This window comes from Nyctereutes procyonoides, unplaced genomic scaffold (genome assembly GCF_905146905.1).
Source record: "Nyctereutes procyonoides isolate TBG_1078 unplaced genomic scaffold, NYPRO_anot_genome, whole genome shotgun sequence".
Taxonomy (NCBI): Eukaryota; Metazoa; Chordata; class Mammalia; order Carnivora; family Canidae; genus Nyctereutes; species Nyctereutes procyonoides.
This window is the reverse complement of record NW_026575046.1, coordinates 28,218,183-28,245,147: the sequence shown is the minus strand read 5'-3', so window position 1 is coordinate 28,245,147 and position 26,965 is coordinate 28,218,183. Positions and strand designations below refer to the sequence as shown.

Sequence of the window (26,965 nt, the reverse complement as noted above, 5' to 3'; positions counted from 1 at the left end):
TCATTTATTTTGCTTAGGACGTGGTGCACTTCCTCAGCTTGAAGACTCATGTCTTTCTTCAATTCTGGAAAATTCTCAGTTCTTCTCCCTTTGAATATTGCCTCTCTCTCATTCTTTTTAGTCTATCTTCTGGAATTCCTAACAGAGGTATGTTGGAGTTGCCATTCTAGCCCTAATGCTTAATCAGTTCTTTTATATTTTTTCATCTTTGTGTCCCTCTAGGTGCATTCTGGGTGATGTCCTCCAAGCCGTCTTGAGTTTCACTAATTCTCTCCTCTGTTATGACTAAACCTGCTGTTTAACTCACTCCTGTAGTTTTAAGTGTTCATGCCTTTCTTTTCATTTCTAGAATTTGTATTTTGCTATTTTCCACATATACTTATTTCTGCTCACTACGTTCCACATTTTCATTGTAGCTTCTAATCAGTCTTTCATTTCATCCTTTTAACCATGCTTATTATAAATTAATCTTTTGATTGTTATTATTTTTAGTTTTTCTAGTGTTAATTTGCCTATTTGTGAACCTGCTGGCATTCATTGTCAGTAGTTACTTTTCTTGTGTTTGTATTTTTGGCTATGTGAACCAATTTTCTACGTTTTATTTTATTTTTAAAGAATTATTTATTTATTTGAGAGAGCATGTGTGAGTATGTGCACATGTTGGGGGGGCGGGGGGGGGACTCAAGCCGACTCCCAGTTGAGGGTGAGCCCTATGTGGAGCTCTATCCTATTACCTGTGAGATGTGACCTGATCTGGCCCTAAATCACCAGTCAGATGCTTAACCAACTGAGCCACCCAGGTGCCCTGAATATTCAACATTTTAAAAGACAGTTTTTGCATGAAGCCTGGACTGAAGAAAACATACCAGTAGAACAATTTTGGCATTTGCCCTCCCAGCAAATTAAGGAACTCAGTGGTCCAGGGCTGGTTTTTAAATGTTATGTTCTTCAGTTGTGGTTCTTACACTGTATGGTGTAATTCAGAATATACACCTTCTAATGGTGTAAGTCCAGGTGTTTGATTTTTTTTTCCCCCAGGGATGCAGTGCAGTCAGATGGAAAGTGTGTCATTGCCAGGCAAGTTTTCCCACCTCCTCTTCCCAGAAGCTGTAGTTCTTCCTGACTTCAGGCTATAGGGAGCTCAAAGCTATGTAGGGAGCTCAGGTCAGCTTCACAGCTTCAGACAGACCCAAAGTCACATATTCTGTCCCTAGGTGGCATCACAAAGTGAGCCCCAGTCCTGAGGCCCAGTGTCCCAGCTGAAAACTCCTGGGATCTCTGGGCTATCTGCTGTCGTTTACCAACTGGGCTTTGATATCTCCTTTTGTTTCTGGCTTTCAGGCATTTCTCTTTCCTTTTTTCAAGTCTAAGAATGTAGTAAAATATTTATCCTTGTCACATTTTATCTATGATTTGTCTGTGTTTGTGGGTGAGAGTAGCCCCCTGTGGAACACTTCAGCCTGCCATATATCCTAGAAATCTTACCATTCTAGCCTCATTTCCATGCTAGGAAAACCCTAATGTAATTTTTCAAGCTTCTTGGACTCTTTCCAAGAACATTCCAAGGACTCAGGACATAGCAGATCAGCTGTGAGGCAATGGGCTACAGAGACAGAAGATCATAGTTTCTGTCTCAGCTTTACCACTTGCCAGCTGTGTCATTCTGAGCATGGCACTAAATGAAATAGTAAATTCAGGAATGCTTGGCAAAATTTAAATGTTCTATAGAAATTTGAAATCATATAGTTCTTTTTATCTCAGATGAACTTAGTTGTAGATTTAAACTAGATGCTCTTTTGAGGATGGCTGCTTTCATGGTGCTGAGAGAATCTGGAAGTCGGGCCAGAGAGGTGTGGGCTCAATATGTGTCATGGAAAGAGTCCTGGGCCAGACATCAGGACATATCTTTAGTGCTGGTTCTGTCACTAATTAGTGGTGTGACCTTGAGCAGTTCATATTAGCTCCTGGTTTTCTCATCCCTGGCTTTACCTGAGTAAAGTAGGTGGCAGACCGTGGCACTCCCATCCCCACTCCTCCCTTAATTCTGCTTGAACTGGAGAAGATCTTTTTTTTTTTTTTAAACACTTCTTAACTACCAACTTTATTTTTCTCTGCCTCAGTTTCATCCTCTGTAAAAAGGGATAAGAATAATAGCTACCTCATTGGGCAATTATGTAGATTAAATGAGATAAGAGTGTCTGATTCATAATAGGATCCCCTCACCCCCAAGTATTAGCTGTTATAACCCCTTGGGCTTCCAAGTTATTTTTGTTTAAAAAATGGATTCTGAGGTTAAACCTCCTGCTACCCCTACAACTTTATTTAGAACTGAAAGAGATCTTAAAATTTGTTCATGTAGATTTCTGGATTGAATTTTTTCTAAGGCACTTCTAATTTTCACATTCTTTGATTCTATGACAAACTTCTAAGCAAATTAATTTTAACAATGAGTTTACACAGTACAGTGAATATAAGGATTTCTATTATTTGCAGTCATTTCTTCCAGCCCCTGACCTTCCTTCTACCCACTTCCTGTCCCTTCTCTGAATGCCACATAATGTTCTTGTTCTGTGCCATGGAATTAGGATGTCAACAATTGTGAAAGGTTCTTCTGACCATAGTCAAACTTTTTTCATTGCTTCTCTAGATTGTGTCACCCATCCCTAATTTTTCTTAAAATAACCTGATTAAAAAAAAAAAAAACAAACATCTTTTAATGGTTCCTTTTCAACTCTTACTTTTGGGGCAGTCAGTTCCTATTTCTCCATTAAGAATGAGCACCCAGTGGTCTCAAAGAAAGGGAAGGGGTCAAGGAAAGGGACTTTGTTTCTCTTGGAGATAGTTTTAACAGAAGGGGTGTTTTCATTCCCACTTTGACCTGTTCGGCAGCCATGTAGCTCATTTCTTCATGAATGAAGTGCTCAGAGCTCTTCTTCCTGGGCAGCATAGATAAATACAGTATATGGCAGTGAGATGAGGAGTCTGGTTGCAGCTATGACAAGTCAGTTGATGGATTCTCTATGTCCTTCACTGTATCCTGGGCTGGAGAGAGAATGGTTGTGTCTGGAGCCTTGCACTGATCTGTGTCCCTGTCTTTTGTCTCAATGCAGGAACAAGAGTTCTGCCTTTTTCAGTGACGAGGAAAGATGCTCTCTGTGGGTCCTGGGAAGTGATAGGAAAGCTGAGTGTGCCAGCTTCCTCCACACACTTGCTCATACTGACATCGCGTCTGTCTACCGGCTTAGTGAGTGTTTGCTCCTCGGACCCCTTTGAAAGCTCAGGCCAGTGATAGCATGAGAGGCCAGCCAGCCCTACTGAGCCTTCCATTCTAACCTTGGGGAAGGAAACCTCCTGAATTGTGGCTGAGGTCACTTCTAGGGCTGAAGGAGGTCTAGGTCCCCGATGATAAAGGCAGGACCATAGAATGTTACAGCTTGTAAGAGGTGATTTCTCCTCTCATTTGACAGATTAGGAAACTGAGGCCCTGATGAATTAGAGCCTTCCCCATTTTCTACTCAGGACAATCCCTACTCTACCATGCTTCCCCCAACACAAACTGACACTGGACTGTTGGGGTGTGTTGGCTTTGGGTGGGGGAGGAGCCTCAGTGTCCGAATAATTGTTTGAACAAATGAATGCCACTCCTTCCCCTTACTTTGGAAGGGCCCACTGCTCTATGTCAGGAAGTACCTTCACCTTTTGACAGTCATCTGAGGAAGGATTCTTGTTTCCCCCATCTCTTCAGTGATGGTAGTATTGTGTCCACCCCACTTTGGACAGATTAGATGGGGCACTGCCTATTAGATGGGGCAGATCAAAGATTCTACAGGAGCCCTCCCTGGGGCAGAGGGCAGGCAGCAAGGTCTTTCCCCATGCACAAGGAGCATTTGTGAGGAGCACCTAGCCTAGGCATCTGCACAGCCCTGCCAGAACTTTCTAGCCACAAACAGATCACATGACCCATCAGGCTGAGCCAGGAGGCTGATGCTATGGGCACTGCCTGTAGGGGGAGTTGAGGTCTGAAAATCCAGGATGACTGCAGGTATGCCTTGAGCAGGGGCAGGCCACAGACTTGGATCTAAGGGATCCACCAACCATTGATCCAATGGTAGGGAGAGATCTAGGAGCACATCCCAGGAATCCATTGCCTCCCATCGATAGACCAGGAGTGCAGCTCTGCTGGATGCAGGATTCTCCTGGCACCAAGGCAGTCAGCACAGGGGCATCCTATTGGTAAATTCCAGCTCCCCCAGGGCCTGGCATGTGTCCCCAGTGTCAGCAAGGGCTGGGGCACAAGGACAGCTCTCCATAGCCCAGCTCTCCAGCTCTCCCACATTTGGCTGTGAGGCCTTCTACCTATGGAGGTTACAGATCACAAGTAGCTACAATGACTGTCATGGAGAGTAGTAGGCAGAGGCTTGGCCCGGTGTGGGCTCCGCTGTCCTCAAGGTTTACTGGAGAGCCCGGAATGAGGGCTCAGGAGGCTGTTGCTTCTCTGCCAGGAAGAGGTAGCATCTCATTTCCAGCAGCCCGTGTCCTGGGGGGCATGAATCTGGCCTTCGCCTCCACAGTTACACTGTGGCCACTTTTGCCAAGAGGGTTTGGTTCTTTGCTGCCAAATCCATGGTGTCTTCTCAGTTCTCATCTAGACTTCTTCCACTTTTGTGACGTCAGGTGGCTGTGCCAGAGGCACCTTGATCTCTGTGTCTCCTCTCCTCTCAGATGGTGCCTTTCTAGGCTCCTTTGCTGCCTCCCACCTGCTGGGAGATGCTTCTCTGGCTCCTTCACAAGCACCTCTCCCCCAGCTGCTTTGCTTTCTTGTCCCAAGGCTTCTTCTAGGACTTGAACACATTCCTTGCGACCCGCGGTGTGTTCTAAATCTGTATTTGCAAGTCTCAACTTTTTTCTTTGGCTACAGATCTACTTCCTCCTCAGCCTAGAGCTCCTGGGAATACCTCAGACTCAGAATGTCCAAAGCTGTGCTCCACACAGCCCCTTCTTTTACCTTATTCCCCACAAAGTCACTTCAGGGAACAAGGCTGGGACCCACAGATGCTCCTCTTTCCTTCGTTAGTCACCTTTGGTCACCTAGTCATGTGTCACATTGGGCAGCTGAGTCCATGACAGTTGAGAGGATGCTGGTGAGCGAGGGAGAAGGAAAGCTGTATGCACAGAAATGGGAGGGGATGCTGCTTGCCACAAAATGTGCCACACTTGGAATTTTGTTCATGGCTCTGCTGTCAGCTAGCTGGGAGATTTGGGCCTTCAGATTTCGTCCTCCACCCCCTATCCCACAACTCCTGGAAAAGAGCTGTGTTTCTAGATTTTCTGATTTTCTTTTTGGGCTCTGGGTCTTATTTCTCCCTCAGTTCCCACCTGTAAGGTGAGCAGCTCAAACAAGATGCTCTGCAGGTCCCCGCAGCTTTTACACTGGTGATGGAGGAGAAAATCCTGCCCAGTTTTTTAGAGAGATTTAAACACAAAGTGTCTGGGGTGCAACTGCAGCATAGGCATGGTGGCCTATTCTGACCTAACACCAGGTCTGTCCTTCATCTCTACCCAGGTGGGTTTGAATCCATCCAGAATCTTCCAAACGATCTAAGTGGTGAGTAGAGATCATGCTGAACCTGACCTTCGGTCCTTCAGAGCAGCATCCTGTCCTCTTGCCAGGATCTGGCCGCCACAGTGGCAGGTGCTCACGGTTGCTCAACTCTGCTTATCCCCTTACAGCGTCCCAGCCTGAAGGCTTTAAGGAGGCCAGGCCTGGTAGAGGCTGGGAAGAGCAGCTGGCCGTGGGCTCCAGACAGTCCAGCAGCTCTGAGGACTCCAGCCTGGAGGAGGAGCTCCTCTCAGCCGCCTCGGACAGCTACCACTTGCCGGAGCCTGATGACCTAGATGACCCAGAACTGCTCATGGACCTAAACACTGGTCAGGAAGAGGAGGAGGCTGAGAACTTCGCCTCCATATTGGCTTTTTTGGATCACGAGGGTTACGCTGACCACTTTAAGAGCCTCTATGATTTCTCTTTCTCTTTCCTCACATCTTCCTTTTACAGCTTCTCTGAGGAGGATGAACTTGTGGCCTACCTGGAGGCCTCAAGGAAGTGGGCCAAGCGGAGCCACAGGACCTGGGCCCATGCCCGGCTCTGCTTCCTCCTGGGCCGGCTGAGTGTCAGGAAGGTCAAACTCTCTCAGGCCAGGGTGTACTTTGAGGAGGCTGTGTATATCCTTGATGGGGCATTTGAAGACCTATCCTGGTGGCTGCTCTGTATATCAATCTGGCTGCCATCTACCTGAGGCAGAGGCTGAGGCATAAAGGCTCCACTCTGCTGGAGAAAGCAGGTGCTCTGTTGACTTGCCTGCCTGACCGTGAGTCTAGTACCAAGAATGAGCTCGACGTGGTGGCCTATGTACTACGCCAGGGCATTGTGGCAGGCAGCTGTCCTTTGGAGGCCAGGGCCTGTTTCCTGGCCATCCGATTGCTCCTAAGCCTAGGCCGGCATGAGGAGGTCCTGCCCTTTGCTGAGCGCCTACAGCTCCTGTCTGGACACCCTCCTGACTTGGATGCTACAGCCACCATCTTAAGTTTTCTGTATGATAAAAAATATCTTCCACACCTTACAGTGGCCTCCGTCCAGCAACGTGGTACCCAGGGTGGCCAAGGGATGTCCCTTCCAATTTGGCAGGTCTACCTGGTTCTTCAGAATACCACCAAGCTCCTTGGAGTTCCCTTTTCAAACTGGGGTGAAGTTTCTGCCCTGGCCTGCCCAGCACTCAGGCAGGCGCTGGCTGTCTGCGAGGAGCAGAGCAATTGGAGCACCCAGAGGGCCCTGTGTCTCATCCTGTCCAAAGTGTACCTCCAACACAGGTCTCCTGATGGTGCCATCCATTATCTGAGCCAGGCTTTGTTGGTAGGGCAGCTGCTGGGTGAGCAGGAAGCCTTTGAGTCTTCCCTCTGCCTGGCATGGGCTTATCTCTTAGCCAGCCAGGCAAAGAAGGCTTTGGACATCCTCGAGCCACTCCTATACTCCCAGAAGGAGACACCCCAAAAGGGGGTGGTCCAGAACCTCCTGGGACTTGCACTTCAAGGCGAAGGGTGGGTGAACAGGGCAGCCAAGAATTATCTCCGGGCCTTGAACAGAGCAAAGGAAACGGGGAATGTACGCAACCAGGCAGTGACTTTGGCCAATCTTGGCCACCTGACCCTTAAGTCCTGGGCTCAGCAGCCAGCCAAGGACTATCTCCTGCAGGCTGTCCGACTCTATTCTGAACTCCAGACCAGCATGGAGACGGACATGGAATTAGTACAGGTGCTTCTCTGGTTGGCCCAAGTCCTGGTGCATGGACGCCATCTGGCCAGTGGTCGCCTCTGTTATGAAATGGCATTGCTGTTTGGCTTAAGGCATGGACACCTAAAGAGTGAGTATGTCCTGTGCTACTCGAAGCTTTAGAGAAAAGTGTTAGAGCGCGCTTTGCCCTCGCCCTATCCTTAAGCGATCTCATTCGTGTTCCCGCTTTGTGTTCAGGTCAGCTTCAGATCACCAAATCCCTCTGCCATTTCTACAGCTCTGTATCCCCAAACCCCAAGGCATGCATCACCTACCATGAGCACTGGCTGGCCCTGGCTCATCAACTCAGGGACCGAGAGATGGAAGGGAGGCTGCTGGAGTCCCTCGGGCAGCTCTATCGAAACCTGAACACACCCAGGTAAGTCTGGGCTTGGGGGTAGTTCTAGAAACTGCTTATGTTCCTTCAAGGCAGACAGCACTCTTTTCCTCAGGAAGTGACGTTCACATGCATGCGGTGCATTTATGACATTACAGAAAAGAACATGGGCCCTGCAGCCACCGCACAGTGTCTTCTATCGCTATTAGCTGTGCGGCTTTGAGCAAATTACTGAAATTCACTGTACCTCAGCTTCCTCCTTGGAGGCAATAATGGGGGCGTCTACAGTACAGTATTCATATGGGGGATAAATGTGATGATGCACACGGAACCCTTGGAACAGGGCCTGATCCATAGGAGGGGCTTGGTGATGTTGGCTAGGTGACAGTTACCTCCGTGTTTCCTTAAGAACCGTCCTGTGACCGTGGCTGAGGGTGCCTAGGTCAGGGAGTGGGCAGTTATTATACAGGGACTGGAGCCGCCAGGAGGCTGAGGTTACCTGAGGACAGTGGGTATTAGAGAAACGGCACAGAGTTAATTCATCTACCAGCAGGGGAGGGTAAAATCTCACAGTAAAGAAGTTTAATTTGGAACCCTACCTTTACAATGAAACTGGAAGTGATGGAACTATGTTTTATTCTCACAGCTTAGTGAAGACACTTAGGTTAGAATTGCAGCAGTGCAGTAAGTCATGGGATCCATTGCAAAAGAAGTGTTGACGTTTAGCTTAATTGTGTCGACAGAATTGTATAACAGCACCACGAAATATGCTTTGCTTGGTGATTGACTTCTCAACCCTCTCTTGAAAAGTCTCCTTTTTGCAAAAACACACCAAAAGTGAACTGTTTTACCCCAATGCTTCTTTTAATCCCTAGATCTTGAAACTATTCCCGTGTGAAGTATCTTGCTGTCTGTCTCCTGCTGACTTTCTCTTCTCTTGTCTCCTCACCGGGTGGCATCTGCTCACCCATTGCTCTCCAGCGGTGTCGCCTGCAGTTCTGCTTTCCGACAGACTTTTAACTGATTCCATTACATTCTGCATGGTTTGCGAGATATCTGATTTCATTTTGCAACAGATTAGCAGCATCGTGTACATAATTATGACTGGCATCTAAAGTAGACCTGGGATCATTGCTAGTGTTGAGCAGAGAAAGGTGGTTGAGGAGAAGCTCATTGAATGACAAGTTTTGTTTTTCCAGGCAACGTGGAAACGTTGGGTGCCCAGACAACCAGATCCCTAATAATCAGCTAACAAATTCTCTTCCTCTATTTCCCCCTCACTCTGTCTCCTCTCCCTCACCCTTTCCCTCTCTTGCAAGAATCAAGTGTCCTCCAAACCTCCCACTATCTCTGCCTTCAGTTCCAGGAAGGGATCCTTGCAGGATGTGAGGGGACAGGAGCTGTGACCCCAGAGTGACACTGATTCCATTCCAGGACACCCTACAAACATCCTTTTATTGGGGGAGTGGGCTTTAGGTGATTCTTAGTCCATCATTCTGGAAGTTGATCCAGATGAGGGTCTTTTAACCCTAATATTCTATAATTCTAATCTTTGAGATCCTGACTTGTATAACTAGAAAGAAATAAACCTCCCCTTCTCCTGCTTTACCACCAATGGGAGTGAAACAAAGAAGTAGATGGAGAAGTGCCTCAGATGTCAGAGGAAATCCTGCAGACATAAGGTCATTATCCTTTTGCAGAATGCTCAGGCCATCATAGAGAATGTGCTATAATGCTACATTTATTTAGCATGTATAAATCACCTCCTCCTACAGAGTGCCCAGCAGACACAGGTAAACAGGTAATTGCACGTTCCTAGAAGTGGTTACAGTAATTTTGTTCTAAGCTTCCTGGTAGCTGAGGTAAAAAGGGGAAAGCCACATGAGGTTCTCACTGTCTGATAACAAAACAAAACAAAACAAAACAACCATAAACAAATGTATCTGTTGGAGCAAATGTTTTTCTGACAGTGACTTCTAGGAGGTATTTATTAAGTGGGTCTTGATATATGGACAGATTTATTCACACTCTCCCCATGAGATTTCCATCCTCACAAAACTCAAAGGTAAGAAATGGGGGTGCCTGGCTGGCTCAGTTGGTTAAGCATCTGCCTTCAGCTCAGGTCATTATCCCAGGGTCCTGGGATCAAGTCCCACATTGGATTCCATGCTTAACGAGGAGCTTGCTTCTTCCTCTCCTTCTCCCTCTGCCTGATGCTCCCCCTGCTTGTGCTCTATCTCTCTGTCAAATAAGTAAATAAATAAAACCTTTTTTAAAAAAAATGGCAGAAACCACTCCTGTGTGAGATGGCAGGCATCTGCAGAAGTGGGTCTGGAGGGGAAGAAGAGGACACTTTCAGCTGAGGGTTGAGGATCTGACATAGAAGGCTTCGTGAAGGTGGTAGCATCTGAGGAGGGCCTAGAGAGAGGGTAAGCTTTTGGAAAGTAGAAGAGGGTAAGAGGATAAGCATTTCCAGCAGAGGAAATGGCAGTAGCCATGGAAAGATGGGGACACATTTGACACTTGGAGGTATTCTGTAGGTTTGATGAAGGTTGGTGTTCAAGTGGATGGAGGGAGTAAAGGAGAGAGAGGCCTCCTTCCTGTGCCCTAGGAGGGGGTGAGGGGGTGGGCTGGGGTGGGGAGCAGTGGGCCTCCGGACTGGCACAGCGAGCAGCCATAGTGAAGATGGTGGTGGCAGTAGTAACTGATGGCATTCAGTGAGCACACAGCGTTTCCCAAGCAACGTGCATTCTCAGGATAACTACATGTGGCACAGAGAGCTGTAGAAACAGAACAGAAGAAGCCAAGTAATTTGCGTGAACTGCATAGTGTGGATCAATAGCCAGGCTGAGTCTAGCCCAGGGGTCAGCCAACTTTTTGGCAAAAGGCCAGATAGTAAATGCTTTAGGCTTTGTGGCCATGTGGTCTAGTCACAACTCTACTGCAGGTGCGTTGTGCAAACAGCCGTAAACTATGTACGTGAACGGATGGGTGCGGCCGTGTGCCGCTGAGACGCTGCTTACAAGAGCAGGAGGAAGGCTGTGTGGGTTCACAGGCCATAGTTTGCCAACCCCTGGTCTAGAGTCTGTATTCACTTTTTTAAAAGATTTTATTTATTTATTCATGAGAGATACACACACACACACACACACACACACACAGAGAGAGAGAGAGAGAGAGAGAGAGAGAGAGAGGCAGAGACACAGGCAGAGGGAGAAGCAGGCTCCATGCAGGGAGCCCCACGTGGGACTTGATCCCCGGTCTCCAGGATCAGGCCCTGGGCTGAAGGCAGCGCTAAACCGCTGAGCCACTCAGGCTGCCCTAGAGTCCGTATTCTTAACTACTCTGTAGGAATCCTGCCTATTCAGCCAACAGTTTTCACCCTAAATAAAGCATAAATGTGGATGGCTAGAGTGTGAAGCCTCTGGGAGTTGTATGGATGAGAAGGGCTTCATTTCTCATCTGGTCTGACCCCTGCCTATTCCAGAGAGTTTAGATTGGTGACCCACTTGGTGGCCCTGGTAGCAGCCCAGATCCCTGCCTCCTCAATTTAAGAAGGCTTCACTACTCCCTGCTACTTTTCTATTCATGCCTCCTCTTTCAAAGATTTTTCTCTAGGGCGTAGAGGTGGAGGAGGTAGGGGAGGGCAAGCAAATAATGAAAGCTGTGATGGGTTTTTGCTTTGGAATACTTGGCTGTCCCATTGTCCAGTACCTGTTTTCAAAACATATTTATTTATTTATTTATTTATTTATTTATTTATTTATTTATTTATTTATTATTTATTTATTTGAGAGGGAGAGAGAGACCAAGTAGGCAAAGTGACAGGCAGAGGGAGAGGGAGAAGCAGGCTCTGAGCAGACAGCCTGATGCAGGGCTCGATCCTAGCACCCTGGGATCATGACCCGAGCCAAAGGCAGATACTTAACTGACTGAGCCACCCAGGTGTCCCCAGGATCTGGTATTTTCAATATCTCAATGCGCAGGGTCCTTGGGGATCTTGTTTCCTGTCTTTGGGTGACACAATGCAAACTGTACCTTGCTCTAGAGCTGAACCAGGTGGGATCCATGGGAATTTTGAGGTTTTATTGAATCTATGCAACAAATTTTTACTGAGAGTTTTTATTATAGTCTAAAACCTAACAGAGAGATATAGTCCCTGAGCTCACAATGCTTGTATCCTAGCTCAAGAAATTGACAATATTTATATACATATTCTCCAAAAGTATCACATAAATTGTGTTAAGTGCCACATGTGCATATTACCTTTAGAAAGAAGCAATGCATTGGATGCAATAGGTCCTCACAAAATAACAATTGTTTGCATGTGAATATAATAGTAGCCTAGAAGTTATTACTCCTGGCTTTTATTCTCATTCTTAGGCTTCTTATTCCTGTGGAACAAAAAAAGAAATGCCTCAACATTTGGTTTTCAATGTAATTAATATGACCAATCTCTAACATTTCTGTAATCTCAAACAAGGAAAGAACTGCTTTCACTGACATGTCCTTTGATCACTAGGCTATAGGATATACTTCACCATCCCAATTCTGCAGATGAGAAAACTTTGTTCAAGGTTTGAAGTAGCTTATGTTCTTCAAAACTTCTATGTTGTTAGATTGGTAAAAGAAGAAACCTTCCCATATGCTGACTTCTGAGCCTGATATTGAACTTGAGGTATTCAAGTTCAATTCAAGTGCTTGAGGGTGTGTGTGGGGTTCTGGAGTCAAATTCTCAGGGTTAGACTCTGGTTTACATAGCATTTATTATCTGGTCCCTGTCACTCACCTTTTTCTGAGCCTTATTTTTCCCATTCATAAAATGGATATGGATATAATAATGTTATGCTTGCTTAGTGCTGTTGTGATGATTATTATGGGATGATGCATGCCAAGTGCTCAGTAAATGCCAGGGAACAATTACTGTCACGTATTACAAGACAAAACAGCAGAGCGTTCAACATAAAGCTTTAGAAATGAATCATATAAACTTGAACAAGGTAAAAAAGTCCCTGTTGGGTTTCTTTATTTGCATAGTGGGCTACAATCCCTTTCATGACTTAGTGTTTCTGAAGTTTAAATGAGAGAAGATATACTGAGAATTCATATCCCAATACCTGGCACGGGTTCAGCACTTGGTAAGTAGTAGTTCTTATTATGGAAATGGGGCAGAACCAGTTAGTGGAGGCTGGGCCAGAGGTCAGACACTCATTCAGGCAGGGCAGGGATCTGGAAAGTCCCAGTAGGGGAGGGAAAGAGGAAATCTGGGAATGCAGGTGCATCAGAGTCCCTTGGTCCCAAGTTCATGGCTGGGAGCCAGGTAGGAAGGAAAAAATAAGGACTCAGCTATAGAGACTGAACCTCAGGGGCAGGAAAAGTGGGAACCAGAGGACTTGGGGTTGGAGAAGAGGAGAGATACCCTGGCAGGGTCAGGAATAGGTGGTGCAGGAGTGCATGACACTTGTGATGAAGACTGTCCCACCAGCCAGGTTCTTTATTTCTTTTTGATCTGGGAGCTAAAGCACAACTAGAACCTGCCTGCAGGTGTGGCTGAAAAAACTGGGGACACTGGACCATTGCAGGCCCAGCTGGTGACACAGCACTACCACTGGCATGTGCAAACGGTGGGGTGGTGATGGCTGACATAATAAGACCGAGGAGACTGGAAACCACCTCCCATGTTCAGACCTCAAGGCATGTGTTTTTACTGGACATCACGGATCAGGTGTATATGTTGTACATGTCGTACATGTCTCTGGAAAATCTTGCATGCACAAGGGGTCTTGATGGTGCTGTATGAATAGCTAGGCTTCTGTAAGTCTTGCCTATCCCTATGGGGTGTTTCTTGGAGAGAAATACTGATCTCTCATCCACAGTCATATTGAGCTCAGAGAGAAAAGGTCTAAGAAGCAAAGTTCCACTCTTCCTCTATAATTGACTTCTTAGTAATAAACCTAAATCTTGTTCCCCAGGGGTCTGAAGAAAACAACCATAGCCTAAGGGTCTCCCAGGACAGCAAATGGTAATAAAGAAAAGCAGAGCAGGAGATAGGAGGATGAGATGTATGAGTCCTGTCTTTATCAACTGTTCCAGTGGGAGTTGGGAGAGCAGGGCTTGGAAACTCTGCTTGAGGTCTGGGGGTTGGGGAGGAGTAGGGGAGGGAGCAGGCAGGAGAAGCCAGGTCTTCAATAGTAAAAGAGGCCTGCATTTATCCTAACTCAACCAGGAAGGCTGGCGACCAGCTCAGCACTGCGTGCAGCTTCTCAGCTCACGGCATGGTCTCAGCAGCGAGTCTGATATTCTAATACTTGAGAGAAGGTGGCCTGTGCCCATCCTGGGTGTCATAGTAAGAGCTGGGCAGAGGGGAAAACCTGAGTTCTTTCCTCTCAAGACTTGCAAGGGCCAAACGCCTGGCATTTCCTCTAGAAGACCAATAGATGTCTCATTACCAAGATGAATCAGGGCCTCACTAGTCAAAGGTGATGTTTGTTTCCATCACTGTGTACCATAGGGTCTGAGGCTGAATTGCTCATAATGAGGTTCGATGAGGCCCTCCTAACTGTTCATACACTTGGTTGATGATGATAAGTGTTTCTAGAAGGATCTATATGGTTTGGAGCAGTGGTTGGTTCTCAGACTTTGGTGTGCATAAACAATAACCTGGGTGAATTAGAAATCCAGATTCAGGACTTGTACCTGTAATTATTTGGACCTAGTAAGTCTGAGATAGCTCTAGGAGTCCGTGTTTTTAATAAACTCCCAGAAAATGCTGCTGCAGGAGTGCCACAAGTCTCAGAGGAATGTGGGCACTGTGGGATGTGTTCTAGGCTGGGACTCGGGACAAGGGAGTTCTGGCCTCAGATCTTCCCCAGACGTGTTGTGAAACCTTGTGCAAATTACTTCCCACCCCTGCACCTGCACCTGTTTCCTCTATAACGTAAGGGATGGGGTTGGATCTGCAAGTCTGAACCCATGTTCACAGGGAAGTTGCTACTGAGCTTTGATAAAATGCTTCCAGGGTGTCCCAGGCTAGCATGGCATGTCAACATGTTGGGGCCACTTTGCCTGTGTACGGATGTTTTTTTTTTTTTTTAAATATTTATTTATTTATTTAGATTTTATTTATTTATTCATGAGACACACACACACACACACACACACACACACACAGAGGGGCAGAGACACAGGCAGATGGAGAAACAGGCTCCATTCAGGGAGCCTGATTGGGACTTGATCCTGGATCACACCCTGGGCCGAAAGCAGATGCTCAAGCAGATGCTGAGCTACCCAGGGATCCCTGTGTACGGATGTTTTTTTTTTTTTTTTTTTTTTTTTTTCTGTGTACGGATGTTTAAAAAGCTTCTGGGTGATTCTAGTTGCTGGAATGGAGAACTGCTAAATGGTGCCCAATGTTCCTTCTTGTTCTAGAATTCTGAATCTGTGCCACACTACATTACCTATGCCTCATTTCTTCATTAATCCCTGTCATGGGGGAAGAGTTTTCTACATAAGACAATTTTCCAGATAATTAGAGTCCTCCATTAAGCACCAATATTTAAAACTTTTGCCCTTCTTTGATTTTTCTTCTTAAACAAAACATCAACATCTTTTTGATGATTTTAGGTCACCACTATGATCATTGGTTTGTGCATTTATTCAATAACAATGCATTGGGGATATCCTGTGTATTAGGTGCTCATGGGAAAAAAATGTCATAGTATAGCTAAAAGGTGGATGGGCCATGGGCCATAATAATAAAAGTGACAACTACTGTGAGCATTCATCACTGTTACTCTATGGGGGGCACTGTTCTGGGCACTCCAACCTCATCTCTCATTTAATCCTTACAACAATCCTCTGAAGGCAGGTACAAAGATACTCCCATTTTACAGGTGGGGAAACTAAGGCACAGAAAAGTTTTATATGTCAAGTTTGCACAGATATTTGAAGCAGAGCCAGGATTCAAATCAGGCCCCAACCTCTCCGTGTGATCAGGATCAATGTTGCTCCCTCCCAGAACCTCAGTTTCCTCCAGTGCTGAGTGACTCCGAGGCCCCTGGGAGGGGTCCCTGGACTCACACCTAATGGGTCTGTGTCTACCCCCACCCCTGCCAGGTCTCTCAGGAAGTCTCTCATCTGCATCAAGGAGAGCCTGCGTATCTTCATTGACCTTGGGGAGAACGACAAGGCTGCTGAGGCCTGGCTCGGAGCTGGGCGACTCTACTACCTCATGCAGGAAGATGAACTGGTGGAGCTGTACCTGCAGGTAGGCCTCCTGCAGAGCTCATCTTCCCACTTGGGCCTCTGGGGGAGACAGCTGTATCCTCCAGAGTGACCAGCTATAGCTAGAGAGAGGTGGTGTCCATGCTGAGCCTTAGAGGGAGGGTCGACCCTGGGATGTTTCCCAGGCACAAGATAGAATCCAGGGTGGTTGGCTGACCATCAGTCCCCAAGTCCCAGATACATGTGTGAGCTCTCAAAGAATGTAGTAGGAGACTTGCTCATTTGCCATGTCAAGTAGATAATTTTTTGCTAAGCTCAACACACACCTTGACTTTGGGGTTTTGCTGCAATGTGAGGCAAGGTTGATGTATGTAGGGCATTAACTTTATCGTCCTCTTCTAGTCTTTTTGTTTGTGTCCCTTTAATACCTGAGGTATGGTGAGTGTAGTGATGAAAGGCCTGGGCTTTGGAGAGAGACAGGCCTGGAATCCAATCACAGGGCCATCGATCACGGCTGTGTGACCTTGGGCTTGCTACATCAGCTACTTCCAATACATCACAGAGCCTCAGTGTCTCATGGATAAACCCTATCTCTTAGGGTCAGGGTTAGGTGTGTCACTTGCATAGTAAATGCATATGCAAAGCAATCATCTCCTAAGTGCATGGGACTTAGTAAATTCTTAATGGTATTTTATTATTATTAAAAATCTATTATTATTATTATTATTATTATTATTATTAAAAAATCCCTTGGATTTTTCTTTTTAATCATCATTTCTATTGTTTGCACGATGCTGACATTTTATATGATTTGTTCCATTGAAAATACACCAACTATCTTTTCTTCCTTCCCATTTTTAATTTTCTCCCTTTTTATTCCCCTTATTACTTAAACTCACACAAACCCACTTCCACCAAGGCTTAATTCTGGCTGTGTGACATTGAGTGTGGGCTTACTATGCACAGGAGACTTTGCAAGCACATTGATTGCATACCTGCTGAAATTACACCCTCACTGCAAATGCAGCAGGAGTTTTACTCCAACTCCCATTTTACGGATGTGACTTAATGAGCCTGAGTAACTGCCCCAGGTGATACAGCTAATAAGTGGTGAAAACTGCACACAGACAGGGTGACATAAAGCCTCCACTCCCAGCCTCTATACTATTCTACTGTGGGATGTTAGAGCTGGAAGCGTTTTTTGGAAAGCAGATAATTAGGTCTCGCCTTTGGCTCTCCAGGAGGCGAGGCCCAGAGGGAGCCACTTGGGTTGTGCAGTGCTGGGCAGCAGAACCTCCTGATGCCAGGATTCCATTTCCCTCTCTGCTCCTCTGTGCAGCTAGGCAGTAATAAGTACGGCGGGGTCTTGTCCCAGAGACTCACTGGCCAGGCCTGGTCCCAGGCCCATGCAGCCCCAGACTGCTAGGACTGCTACCTGCTGTTCCACAGGGTCAGTCTCAACCTCAGGCTCTTTGCAGTCCCATAGCTGTGCTGCAGATGCTGTGGGGGGTACATCCTCCCCTTTGGCTTCCTCCCTGCCTTCTGTTGAGATGCAATAGGGAAGCGCTTTCGAGAGATAAAGAGGTCCTGGGCGGTAGGAGAAGGGTACAGGGCTGGGAGACACTAACATTTCTTTGCTACTATTATGTAAATGCAGAATTTCCTCCTCCTTTTGGAGCCTCTGTTTTTCAGCCCTCTTCTGGGATCTCCTGGATTCTGTCTATGACAGAGCACTCCTGTGGTCTCCGGCTTGCTTCTCAGACAAGTCTCTCCTTTGCTGACTTCTTTCTGTTAAAATGTAGATGTTCCCCCAAAAATCTCTCTCCCTCTTCCCCCTCCTGCTGTCTCTCCTTCCCCCACTGCCTTCCTTGGGAATCACACCCAACCCTACTGATTTATGCCCTTCTTTATTCAGATACCCTTCCCCCCACTTGCACATTTAACTCTCTGCTGGATATTGTCATGTGGATAATCTCAGATTCAATCTGTCCAAAGATCAATCTCACTCTTGCTTCCCTCACCCAACCATCTTTTCTTCTAGCGTGCTTTTTCCCAGTTGCCTCAGCTGAAAACTCTAGTCAGTGACTTCTTTATTCACTCACTCACTCACTCACTCACTCATACTACCAGTATTCTTTGATCATCTACTCTGCCAAGCACTGTTCTTGACCCTGGGGCTGTGGCAGGGAAGAAGGGAGTCACATTTGCTCTCACAGCATTCAGTTAACTGGGGAGAAAGACAGTGGACATAAGATGACACAAGGAATTAACTGGTGAGTTAAAATTGAGATGGGGTGCTGAGAGAGAAGCCCGGAGACTAGCTTCAAGGTGCATCCTGCATCCACACCCTCTTGTCCTAGATCTGCTAATGTTTTCGTTCAGGGCATTGGGGTTCTGGATTTGTGTGTAACCTCGAAGTCTGTCCCTTCCTCAGCTCTCATCCATCCCCCATGTGGCTGTCCAACTAATTGTCCCAAAGGGCAGATCTGCTCATCAAACACACCCTGCGTTTCTCCATCTGCAAATTGTAGGTGTTAGATGAGAGCAGTTTTCCAGACTGCAGCCATGTATGGATGAAGTTCATGGTTTTATCACCTTCATGTATTTTCTGTACCATTGTTTCCTTTGGCTCAACTTCAAATCAACTTAGCTTTCTACACTAAATAACACTATCTGAAATCACAGGTGTGGATGTATTACCAATCTTTTTCTTTAAAACACATGAAAATAAATACTTTTTTAAAAAAGATTTTACTTATTTATTCACAAGATACACACACACACAGAGAGAAAGAGACAGAGACAGAGAGAGAGAGAGAGAGAGAGAGAGAGAGAGAGAGGCAGAGACACAGGCAGAGGGAGAAGCAGGCTCCATGCAGGGAGCCTGACGTGGGACTCAATCCCAGATCTCCAGGATCAGGCCCTGGGCTGAAGGCGGCACTAAACTGCTAAGCCACCGGGGCTGCCCAATACTTAACTTTCAAACATAAAATGTTTGTTTAGGTGCTGCTAAAAGTCATCTCTAGGGTACCAAAGTAATCTCTCATACCACGATGGGGAAGTGCCAGACCAAGGAATTACAAAGGCTTCTTGTGGGCCCTATGAGCATGGAGGACAATTCAGTGTTCAGAGGATGTGAGCAGAGGCTTAAACCAGGTGGTCAGGATCTCGCTTCTACAGCTCATGTGGACATTTGGAAGTCCTCTCTACCTTTGACACCTGTCTCTGTCCCATCCAGGCAGCCATCCAGAAAGCCCTGAAGTCTGAGGAGCCCTCTCTGGCTCTCAAACTCTATGAAGAAGCAGGTGACGTGTTCTTCAATGGGACCCGCCACAGGCACCGTGCTGTGGAGTATTACCGAGTAAGTCCTGGGCTGCACAGTGCGTGAAGCCAGGCCTGGGCACAAGTGTGGGCAGGGACACATGGCCTGGGGTCCCTTTCCCTTCTCTCACTGGTATTCCTTTTTCTTTTCTTTCTCATCCAGTACCCACGTGTTCTCCCTTTTTTTCAGCCAACAGATTCTCAAAGAAGGGGTTGGTCAACTGTCATTCCTAGGCTTGATAAATGATTCTTTCTGAGAAAACACATCAAAATAAATACATCTCTTGGGTGCATGGTATTTTACAGCTTCTTGCAGACTTCTGTGTTTACCAGAATGTTCCGTCTACCACCTGTGGCATGGTGGGAGATGTTGGGTCCACGGATGAACACTTCCGTTTTACTTGTTTTTGTTTTACTTTGTTTTTATTAAGTGTGCATTAAAATATATTTTAAAAATTAAAAATGTGTAACACCCAGCTCATCAAAACCGTGATTTCACAGATGTTATTGCAAAGATGAGGCAAAATAATAAGAGAGAGTTGATTTAAAAAATAATGGCAGTTAAATAATTGTGCAGATGTTAAGCAAGTATGTCAAAACTATAATTGATCATCACTGACTGAAGGTTGGAAAGCTCATCATCTTGTTTGACCTTAGAATTTCATTTATTCATTCATTTGTTTGTTCAGCTCTTTGTTTAGTCATCAAACATTTATCAAACACCCAGTATGTGCCAGGCACTGAGCATGTTCCTGCCTATTGAGCTACTCATTGTCATATGCACTTTATAGATGAGAAAATTAAGTCTAGAGAGATGAAGTGACCTACTTAAAATTCTATCATAATAAAAATAATAGAAGTGACTATTTATTGGGCACTCTCAGATACCATGAGCATACTCCACAGATTGTGCTGTGGGTGCTAATGGAGCATGTGGCTGGGAGGTGAAGAAGTTCCCATGTGGCTTCGAGAAACATCATCTTTCTTTTCCTGATCTCCACTTTTTTTAGTCTTAGGAGGCCTGGTGATCTTTAATTCTCCTACTTCTAAAATCTGGGCAGAGCAACCTGAACAAGGACCTGGAGAATGAGCTGTGACAAGCCATGCATAGAAACATGGCCACTTCCCCCAACCCCTACCGGCAGAATGTAAGCCCCCCTGGAGTATGGTCTGTACCAAAGATTCTTAGCTGGACTAAGCTTCCATGTACTTCTGTTCTCAGGCTGGGGCTGTTCCTCTAGCAAGAAGGATGAAAGCCATGAGAACAGAGCTGCGGGTTTTCAACAAGCTGACGGAGCTGCAGATCAGTCTGGAAGGCTATGAGAAGGCTTTGGAGTTTGCCACCCTGGCGGCCAGACTCAGCACAGTCATAGGTAGGTGGTCCTGGTGGTCTGCCATATTGAATGGGAGGGCCAACCACTTATCCAACCGTGGGGGAAAGCAAAGCAGTAACAGCAGAGGCTCTGGAATTGGACTGTGTGGGTTCAAATCTTGAGTCCAATTGTTCAAGGTGTCTTAACCGTAAACAAGCTGCTTAATGTCTATAAGCCACAAGTGTGTCATTGGCAAATCAGGATTAAAAATAGCACCCACCTCATGTGGTGGTTATGAAGACCAGTGATGATCCACGTAAAACCCACAGCACAGTTCTGGGTACATAAGTCCTTGCTGAGCGCGACCTGTGCCACACTGATTATCATACCACCGTTGCTATTATTCCCCACTGCGGGGTAGATAGTACTTTATCCTATGCACAGCCAGTGCCCCTGTTACCCAAGGTCTCTGCCCTAAATTTTTAATCGGTTGATTGTTAGTCCAAAGCACATTTTCCATGCAGAATTGCAAAGAAAATGAAGATCAGATTCTCATGAACTGAACTCATTGTGTAGCTGAAAAAGCTTGCAATTTCCAAAGAAGGTAGTGTGAAACAATGTGCATCATTAAAACAGGAAAAAGGCAGAATTTAAAAAAAAAAAAAAGATTAAAAAAAAAAAAAAACACCCTCCCCTTGAATGCTGGTCTTAAGGAAAAGCAGGTTTGATTAGAGAAGGCTTGATTCAATGTAGGGGCAAATGGAGTCTTCTGAGATGATTCTGGGCATTCTCAAGGGCCGGAGATGTGGATGGCACTGGACTTTATTGTGTCTAATTGCACTTCAGAGTTCTCTCTCTCTTTTTCCTACCTTTTTCTTTACTGCAGAAAATCTTATCTGAGTGACAGTCTGCTATCTCAGGAAAGGCCATGGGAGCCCCAGGCAGCTCCCTTTCTGAGCACTCTTTGTCCTTCCCTGGACAGAAGCTGAAAGGAGGCTATATCCACTCTTTTATGCACTTCCCCGAGACTGGATTTTTCCATATCAGAGAGTTTTCTCTCCCATGGATTTTTTTCTTTCATTTCTGGCTTTTGTCTCTTTGAAGCTTAAAAGTGATGTTTTTTAGACTGCATCAAACAGCCACCTTGCAAATATTCCAAAAACACAATGGGAAGCCTTTGTTCTCTTTAAAGGGCCACTTTGTGTTAAAGGAGTTGGTGATTAAAACAACAGACCCACCAAAAACCAAAACAACAAATCATAGACCCATTAGAAACCAAGGTTCTAAAGCATGGGTTAACAGCGAGGGGTGGGGGTCTTTGTAGTCATCTGAGACCTTGAGCTTGTGAAGGAGCCAGAGGGTAACTGCTACTGGTGGCAGTCCCAGGGAGCCCTCTGAAGAGGGAGACTTTCATGTGGAGAAGACGTTTGTACTAAAGAGTTATTCATTACAAAGAATCTTTAGTTCCCCATCAAACTAGTCTTGTCACCATGTCTCATTACAGGGATATGGAAATAATTATTTCCCAGAATCTTGAGTTCAGAATCTTGAGTTATAGAGACATCTATAATAAAGAGAAAGCTTTTTTTTTTTTTTCCGGAAATCATCCTATAAAATCTTGACCAGCACACATGCTCTAAGCAGTCACTCCTAGACCCTGGTGTTTTCTTTTGCGTCACTTATCACAGGTGTAATTTTGCCTTTGTGTGTGAGATTATTTAAGGAACATCTGTGTCCTATGAGATGATGAACCTCACCCAAGGGCAGAGACCTCCTCTGCTTTGTTCTGTATATCCCAAGCACAGTTCCTGATCCCTAGAAGACCTTCAAAAAACAGTGCAGAATGGGTGAGTGGTAGGGTGCAATGAAGCGTTGGCTGCAAGATCTCTCCCTCAGTCTTCCAATTCCTAGGAGATCAGAAGCAGGAGCTGGTGGCCTTTCACCGTCTGGCTACAGTGTACTATTCCCTGAGCATGTATGAGATGGCTGAGGACTGCTACCTGAAGACTCTGTCCCTCTGTCCACCGTGGCTACAGAGTCCCAAGGAGGCCCTATACTACGCGAAGGTATATTATCGCCTGGGCCGACTCACCTTCTACCAGTTGAAGGTAAGAGCCAGGCTTACAAAGTTGTGCCAGGCTGCATTCCAACCCTATCCTCCCCTGACCCTCATCCTTTAGGGTGGAGTTGAGTGGGCCAAAATGAGGAGTCATCTCATCTCATAGGGTGGGGAGTGACTCCTCCAGGGACACGATGGCTCTTTTCACGTAGCCCCATGGGAGACCTCAAAGATGCTCCTGTCTACTGAGGAGAAGGATCATAGCTCTTCTTTCTCCTTGCCCTGCTGTGTTTCCATAGCCACTTTATCTGTCAGGTCCTATGGGGACATTGCCCAGTGTCTATGATTTCCTCAGGGACCTATAGAAATATATGAGATGAGGGACGCCTGGGTGGCTCAATGGTTGAACATCTGCCTTTGGCTCAGGGTGTAATCCTGGGGTCCTGGGATCAAGGCCCGCATCAGGCTCCCTGCATTGAGCCTGCTTCTCTCTCTGCCTGTGTCTCTGCCTCTCTCTCATTCTGTGTCTCTCATGAATAAATAAAATCTTCAAAAGAGAGAAATATACAAGATGCAAAACAAAAGAACTGTAAACTCCAACATTAAAATCAAAATTAATACTTAACTGTGCATCTTCCAAATATTTTATTTTATTTTTCCAAATATTTTAGATTAACTAGTCAGTCACAACATACTTTTTTTTTTTTTTAAAGATTTTATTTATTTATTCATGAGAAACACACACACACAGAGAGAGAGAGAGAGAGAGAGAGGCAGAGACACAGGCCTAGAGAGATGCAGGCTCCATGCAGGGAGCCTGACGTGGGACTGGATCCCGGGTCTCCAGGATCAGGCCCTGGGCTGAAGGTGGCGCTAAACCACTGAGCCACCCAGCTGCCCCACAACATACTTCTTATAAAGTCGTATAAAACTCTAGGAGAAACCTGGGTACATGTTAACATGTTCGAGAGAGTGAGGGTGGTATCTACAAATGCAGGCATGCCTATGTCCTAAAGAGGCCATAGCCCTGACTCTCCTGTTTGCTTGGCGGGAATTGAACCCAGAGCTCTTATTTTCCCAACCACTTCTAGAGCTGTGTTGGTGGTCCAAAAGTCTCTGTTACAATTCTGGCCCTCGAATTTTGTCCCTGGCACCGGCTTCCCTTTACCAGAGGTCCCTGTCTGCACCAGCGCAGCCCTAAATCTCTTAATATTCTTCTGAGTCACGCCTGTGTTTGGCCCCCAGGGGAACCTCAGGGCAACTCTGCTGTCCTTTTCTTATTTGACAGACGTGGTTTCTGGCCTGAATTAATTATTAACTTACGAGGGTTAATGGGAACCAGACATCCCTTTTTGAATCTCACCCAAAGAAGCATCTGTTCCTCATTCCCACCATGTGGGGAAGGATGACGGAGTAGTGAAGGACTCCTTGGCCATCTTGCCTCTGTCCCATAGCTCCCCAGAAGTGGTTTAGGGACAAAGTGCTTGTGATCAGCCCCCCAATCAAGGGAATCTAGGGATTGCAAGGCGGAAGACTTCAACTCGAATTAGCTTTAGCAAAAAGGGTGATTTATTGGCTCAAGTGACTGGGAAGTTCGAGTATAAATTTAGGAGTTTTAGGTAGTTCTGGATGCTGGTACTCAAATGTACACATTTCCTTGCCTTTTCCTGTTTCTCTTTGCTCTGTATGTTTCTATCTCTCTCTGTCTCTTAATGTCCTGTGTGTTCAGCTATTGGTAGGCTCAAGCCCACAGCTGAAAGGGCGAGGGAACATTTACTCTGTTAGATCACCCTGAGAGGTTCCAGGGAGTGACTGAGCCCAGTCAGCTGGAGTCATTTACGAATCCCTGAGGCACCAGGCCTGGGACGATGGTGCCTCATGATTGGCTGCTCCTGGGTGAGGTGCCACCCCTGTGCCTGAGGTATAGGGCCAGTGGAGAGAGCAGCTGGTCCACAGCAGGGCGGGGAAGGAGCACCCCCAGAAACTAGGAGAAGTGGGGGATCCCTGGGTGGCTTAGCGGTTTAGCACCGCCTTCAGCCCAGGGGGTAATCCTGGAGACCAGGGATCAAGTCCCATGTCAGGCTTCCTGCATGGAGTCTGCTTCTTCTGCCTCTACCTATCTCTCTCTCTCTCTCTCTCTCTCTCTCTCTCTCTCTCTCTCTGTCTTGAATAAATAAATAAAACCTTAAAAAAAAGGAGAAACTAGGAGAAGGGGATGGGAAAGTGCATGGGACAGACAAAAGCTCTAGTTCTGAGTTCTGGCACTGCCTCTTGGCTTCTCCTGGAAATATTTGCTTATTGCTATCTCTTCTCTGCCCCCCTGCAATGGGGTTAGGATGCCCACGATGCCACCGAGTACTTCTGGCTGGCCCTGGCAGCAGCAGTCCTGCTGGATGACAAGGAGCTGCAGGACACCATTAGGAGCAGGCTGGACATCATCTGTCGGAGCTCCCTGTGGCACAGCAGCCCCTTCGGGCGCTCCTCGGAGAGGGCGCGGTGGCTGAGTGGTGGGGGGCTGGCCCTCTGAGGGGAGCTGTGCCACATCTGATCAGTGGCCTTGGCTGGTGACCAGAGCTGCCTCCCTGCCCTGGGCTCCTACACAGGAGGGTCCATGTCATCCCCTGGCCCAGGTCCTGGTCTTACAACGGGGATGAGCACAGCCCAGAGGGAGAGGGGCTCATTCCAGGTCGGCCCCACAAGGAGGGGATGACAGGGCAGGGATTGGAAGTCCTGGCTCTGTGACTAGAGCCTTCCCAGTAGACTGTGGCCCATGCACCCGTACAGCCTCTGAAATGCACTTTCTCAACGTGCAGTTCTCCTAAAGAAATTGAGAGACCTTGCCCCTAAGGGGGAGCTTCTCTCCTGCCCACAGTGAGGAACCCCGGCACTGCCCTGGAGAGAAGGCAAGCCCTTAGGCCTTTGCTCCCCTCGCTGACTTTTCTCAGGGAAAGCCCCCTCCCCTTGCCGGCAGAGGAACTGGTAGTTTCTGTCTTCCCTTTCCTCAGCCAAAGGAGGTGCCACTCCTCCTGCTCTTGGGGATCCGTAGGTGGGAATTCACCATGCTTTTAGCTCAAAAGATGGCCTCAGAATGGCACAGGGCCTGGGGTCTGATGCCGATTCATCTCCATCCTGCCTGAGGCTCTGCTCCTGCCTTAACCTCTCGGAAACTTCAGGAGGCTCCCCGAGGGCCAAGGCTGAAACACTGAACACTAAGAAAACTATGACATAAATTATATGTAAATAGTGTATATGATTAAATACTGCTCATCTACATTTATGCACATGTCTCCTTTCTAATAGGGAGAGATGAGATGGGAGGCTTGAGGGATGGGTTAAATACCAAGAGATTTCAGGGAAGCTCCTCGACAAAGCATCTCTATTAGTTATCTGTTACTGCATAACACGTGGGGTGCCTTGAAACACCCATCACCCCACAGTCTGTGCAGGAAGACAGGAACTCAAGTGTGGTTTAGCTGGTCTTCTGGCTCGGGGTGGCTCACAAGGCTACAATCAAGGCGTCAGCTGCTGTCTTCTCAAGCTTAGGGGAAGGCTCCACTTCCAAACTCACTCCCACGGCTGTTGGCAAGGGTCAGTTCCTTGTTTGCTGTTGCAAGAGGCTGCCCCCAGGCCCCCATAATCATGTGGGCGTCTCCACAGGGCAGCTTGCAACATGGCAGCCGGCTTCATCAGAGAGCAAGTGAGTGAGAGAGAGCCAAGTGAAAGGACAGAGTCTTATTGTAACCTCATCTCAGAAGTGACATCCAATTAGTTTTTTGCCTGTTCTAATAATTATAAGTGTTTCGCTAGCTCCAGTCCACACAAAAAAAATGGAGGGATATACCCAGGGTGTGAATACCAGGAGACAGAGAACCATTGGGGGCCCTTCAGAAGCTGCCTATCACCGTATGAGTTCCTTGATGATGGCATCAGGAAGTCCCTAAGGCAGTGAACTCCAAGTATGGTCCACGGACTGGACCAGCTGCATCAGCCTCACCTGTGAGATGGTTTGAAATGCAAATTCTGGGGCCCACTTAAGGCCTCTGAATCATATCTCTGGAGTCCTCTGGAGTCAGAGAGCTCTTGCTCTCTGAATGGTTCTAATGTACAGGAAAGCATTAGGAACACTGCTGTGGAGCCACAGATCTCAGATAATATGCAAAAGAATCACCTGGGGAACTTGGTGAAAATGAACTTTCTGGTTCCTACTCCAGTAATTCTGATTCAGTACGTTTGAGAGATACAGGTATATGCAGTTTTAAATGAGCAACTCAAGTGATCCTGATGCAGGGGATTCACCCTTGTTCTGAAACGTGAGACCATACAAGAAGATCTAGTTGTAAGGCTCTCCACCTGATGCCCAGCAGCTTAGATATTGTGTCAGACCC

General features: G+C 46.7%; 1 protein-coding gene across 1 annotated transcript in view; it reads left to right on the top strand.

The window, feature by feature from the left end:
• SH3TC2 (SH3 domain and tetratricopeptide repeats 2) overlaps positions 1 to 25,851 on the top strand; it is a 65,780-nt gene extending 39,929 nt beyond the window's left edge. Inside the window, 10 exon segments of the mRNA XM_055325832.1 lie at positions 3,111 to 3,244; positions 5,564 to 5,605; positions 5,731 to 6,249; positions 6,252 to 7,418; positions 7,526 to 7,706; positions 15,780 to 15,930; positions 19,126 to 19,248; positions 20,431 to 20,581; positions 22,433 to 22,629; positions 24,916 to 25,851. Of these exon segments, the coding sequence (XP_055181807.1) occupies positions 3,111 to 3,244; positions 5,564 to 5,605; positions 5,731 to 6,249; positions 6,252 to 7,418; positions 7,526 to 7,706; positions 15,780 to 15,930; positions 19,126 to 19,248; positions 20,431 to 20,581; positions 22,433 to 22,629; positions 24,916 to 25,107 (2,857 nt within the window). The 3' untranslated portion in view covers positions 25,108 to 25,851.
• The last annotated feature ends 1,114 nt before the right edge of the window (positions 25,852 to 26,965 follow it).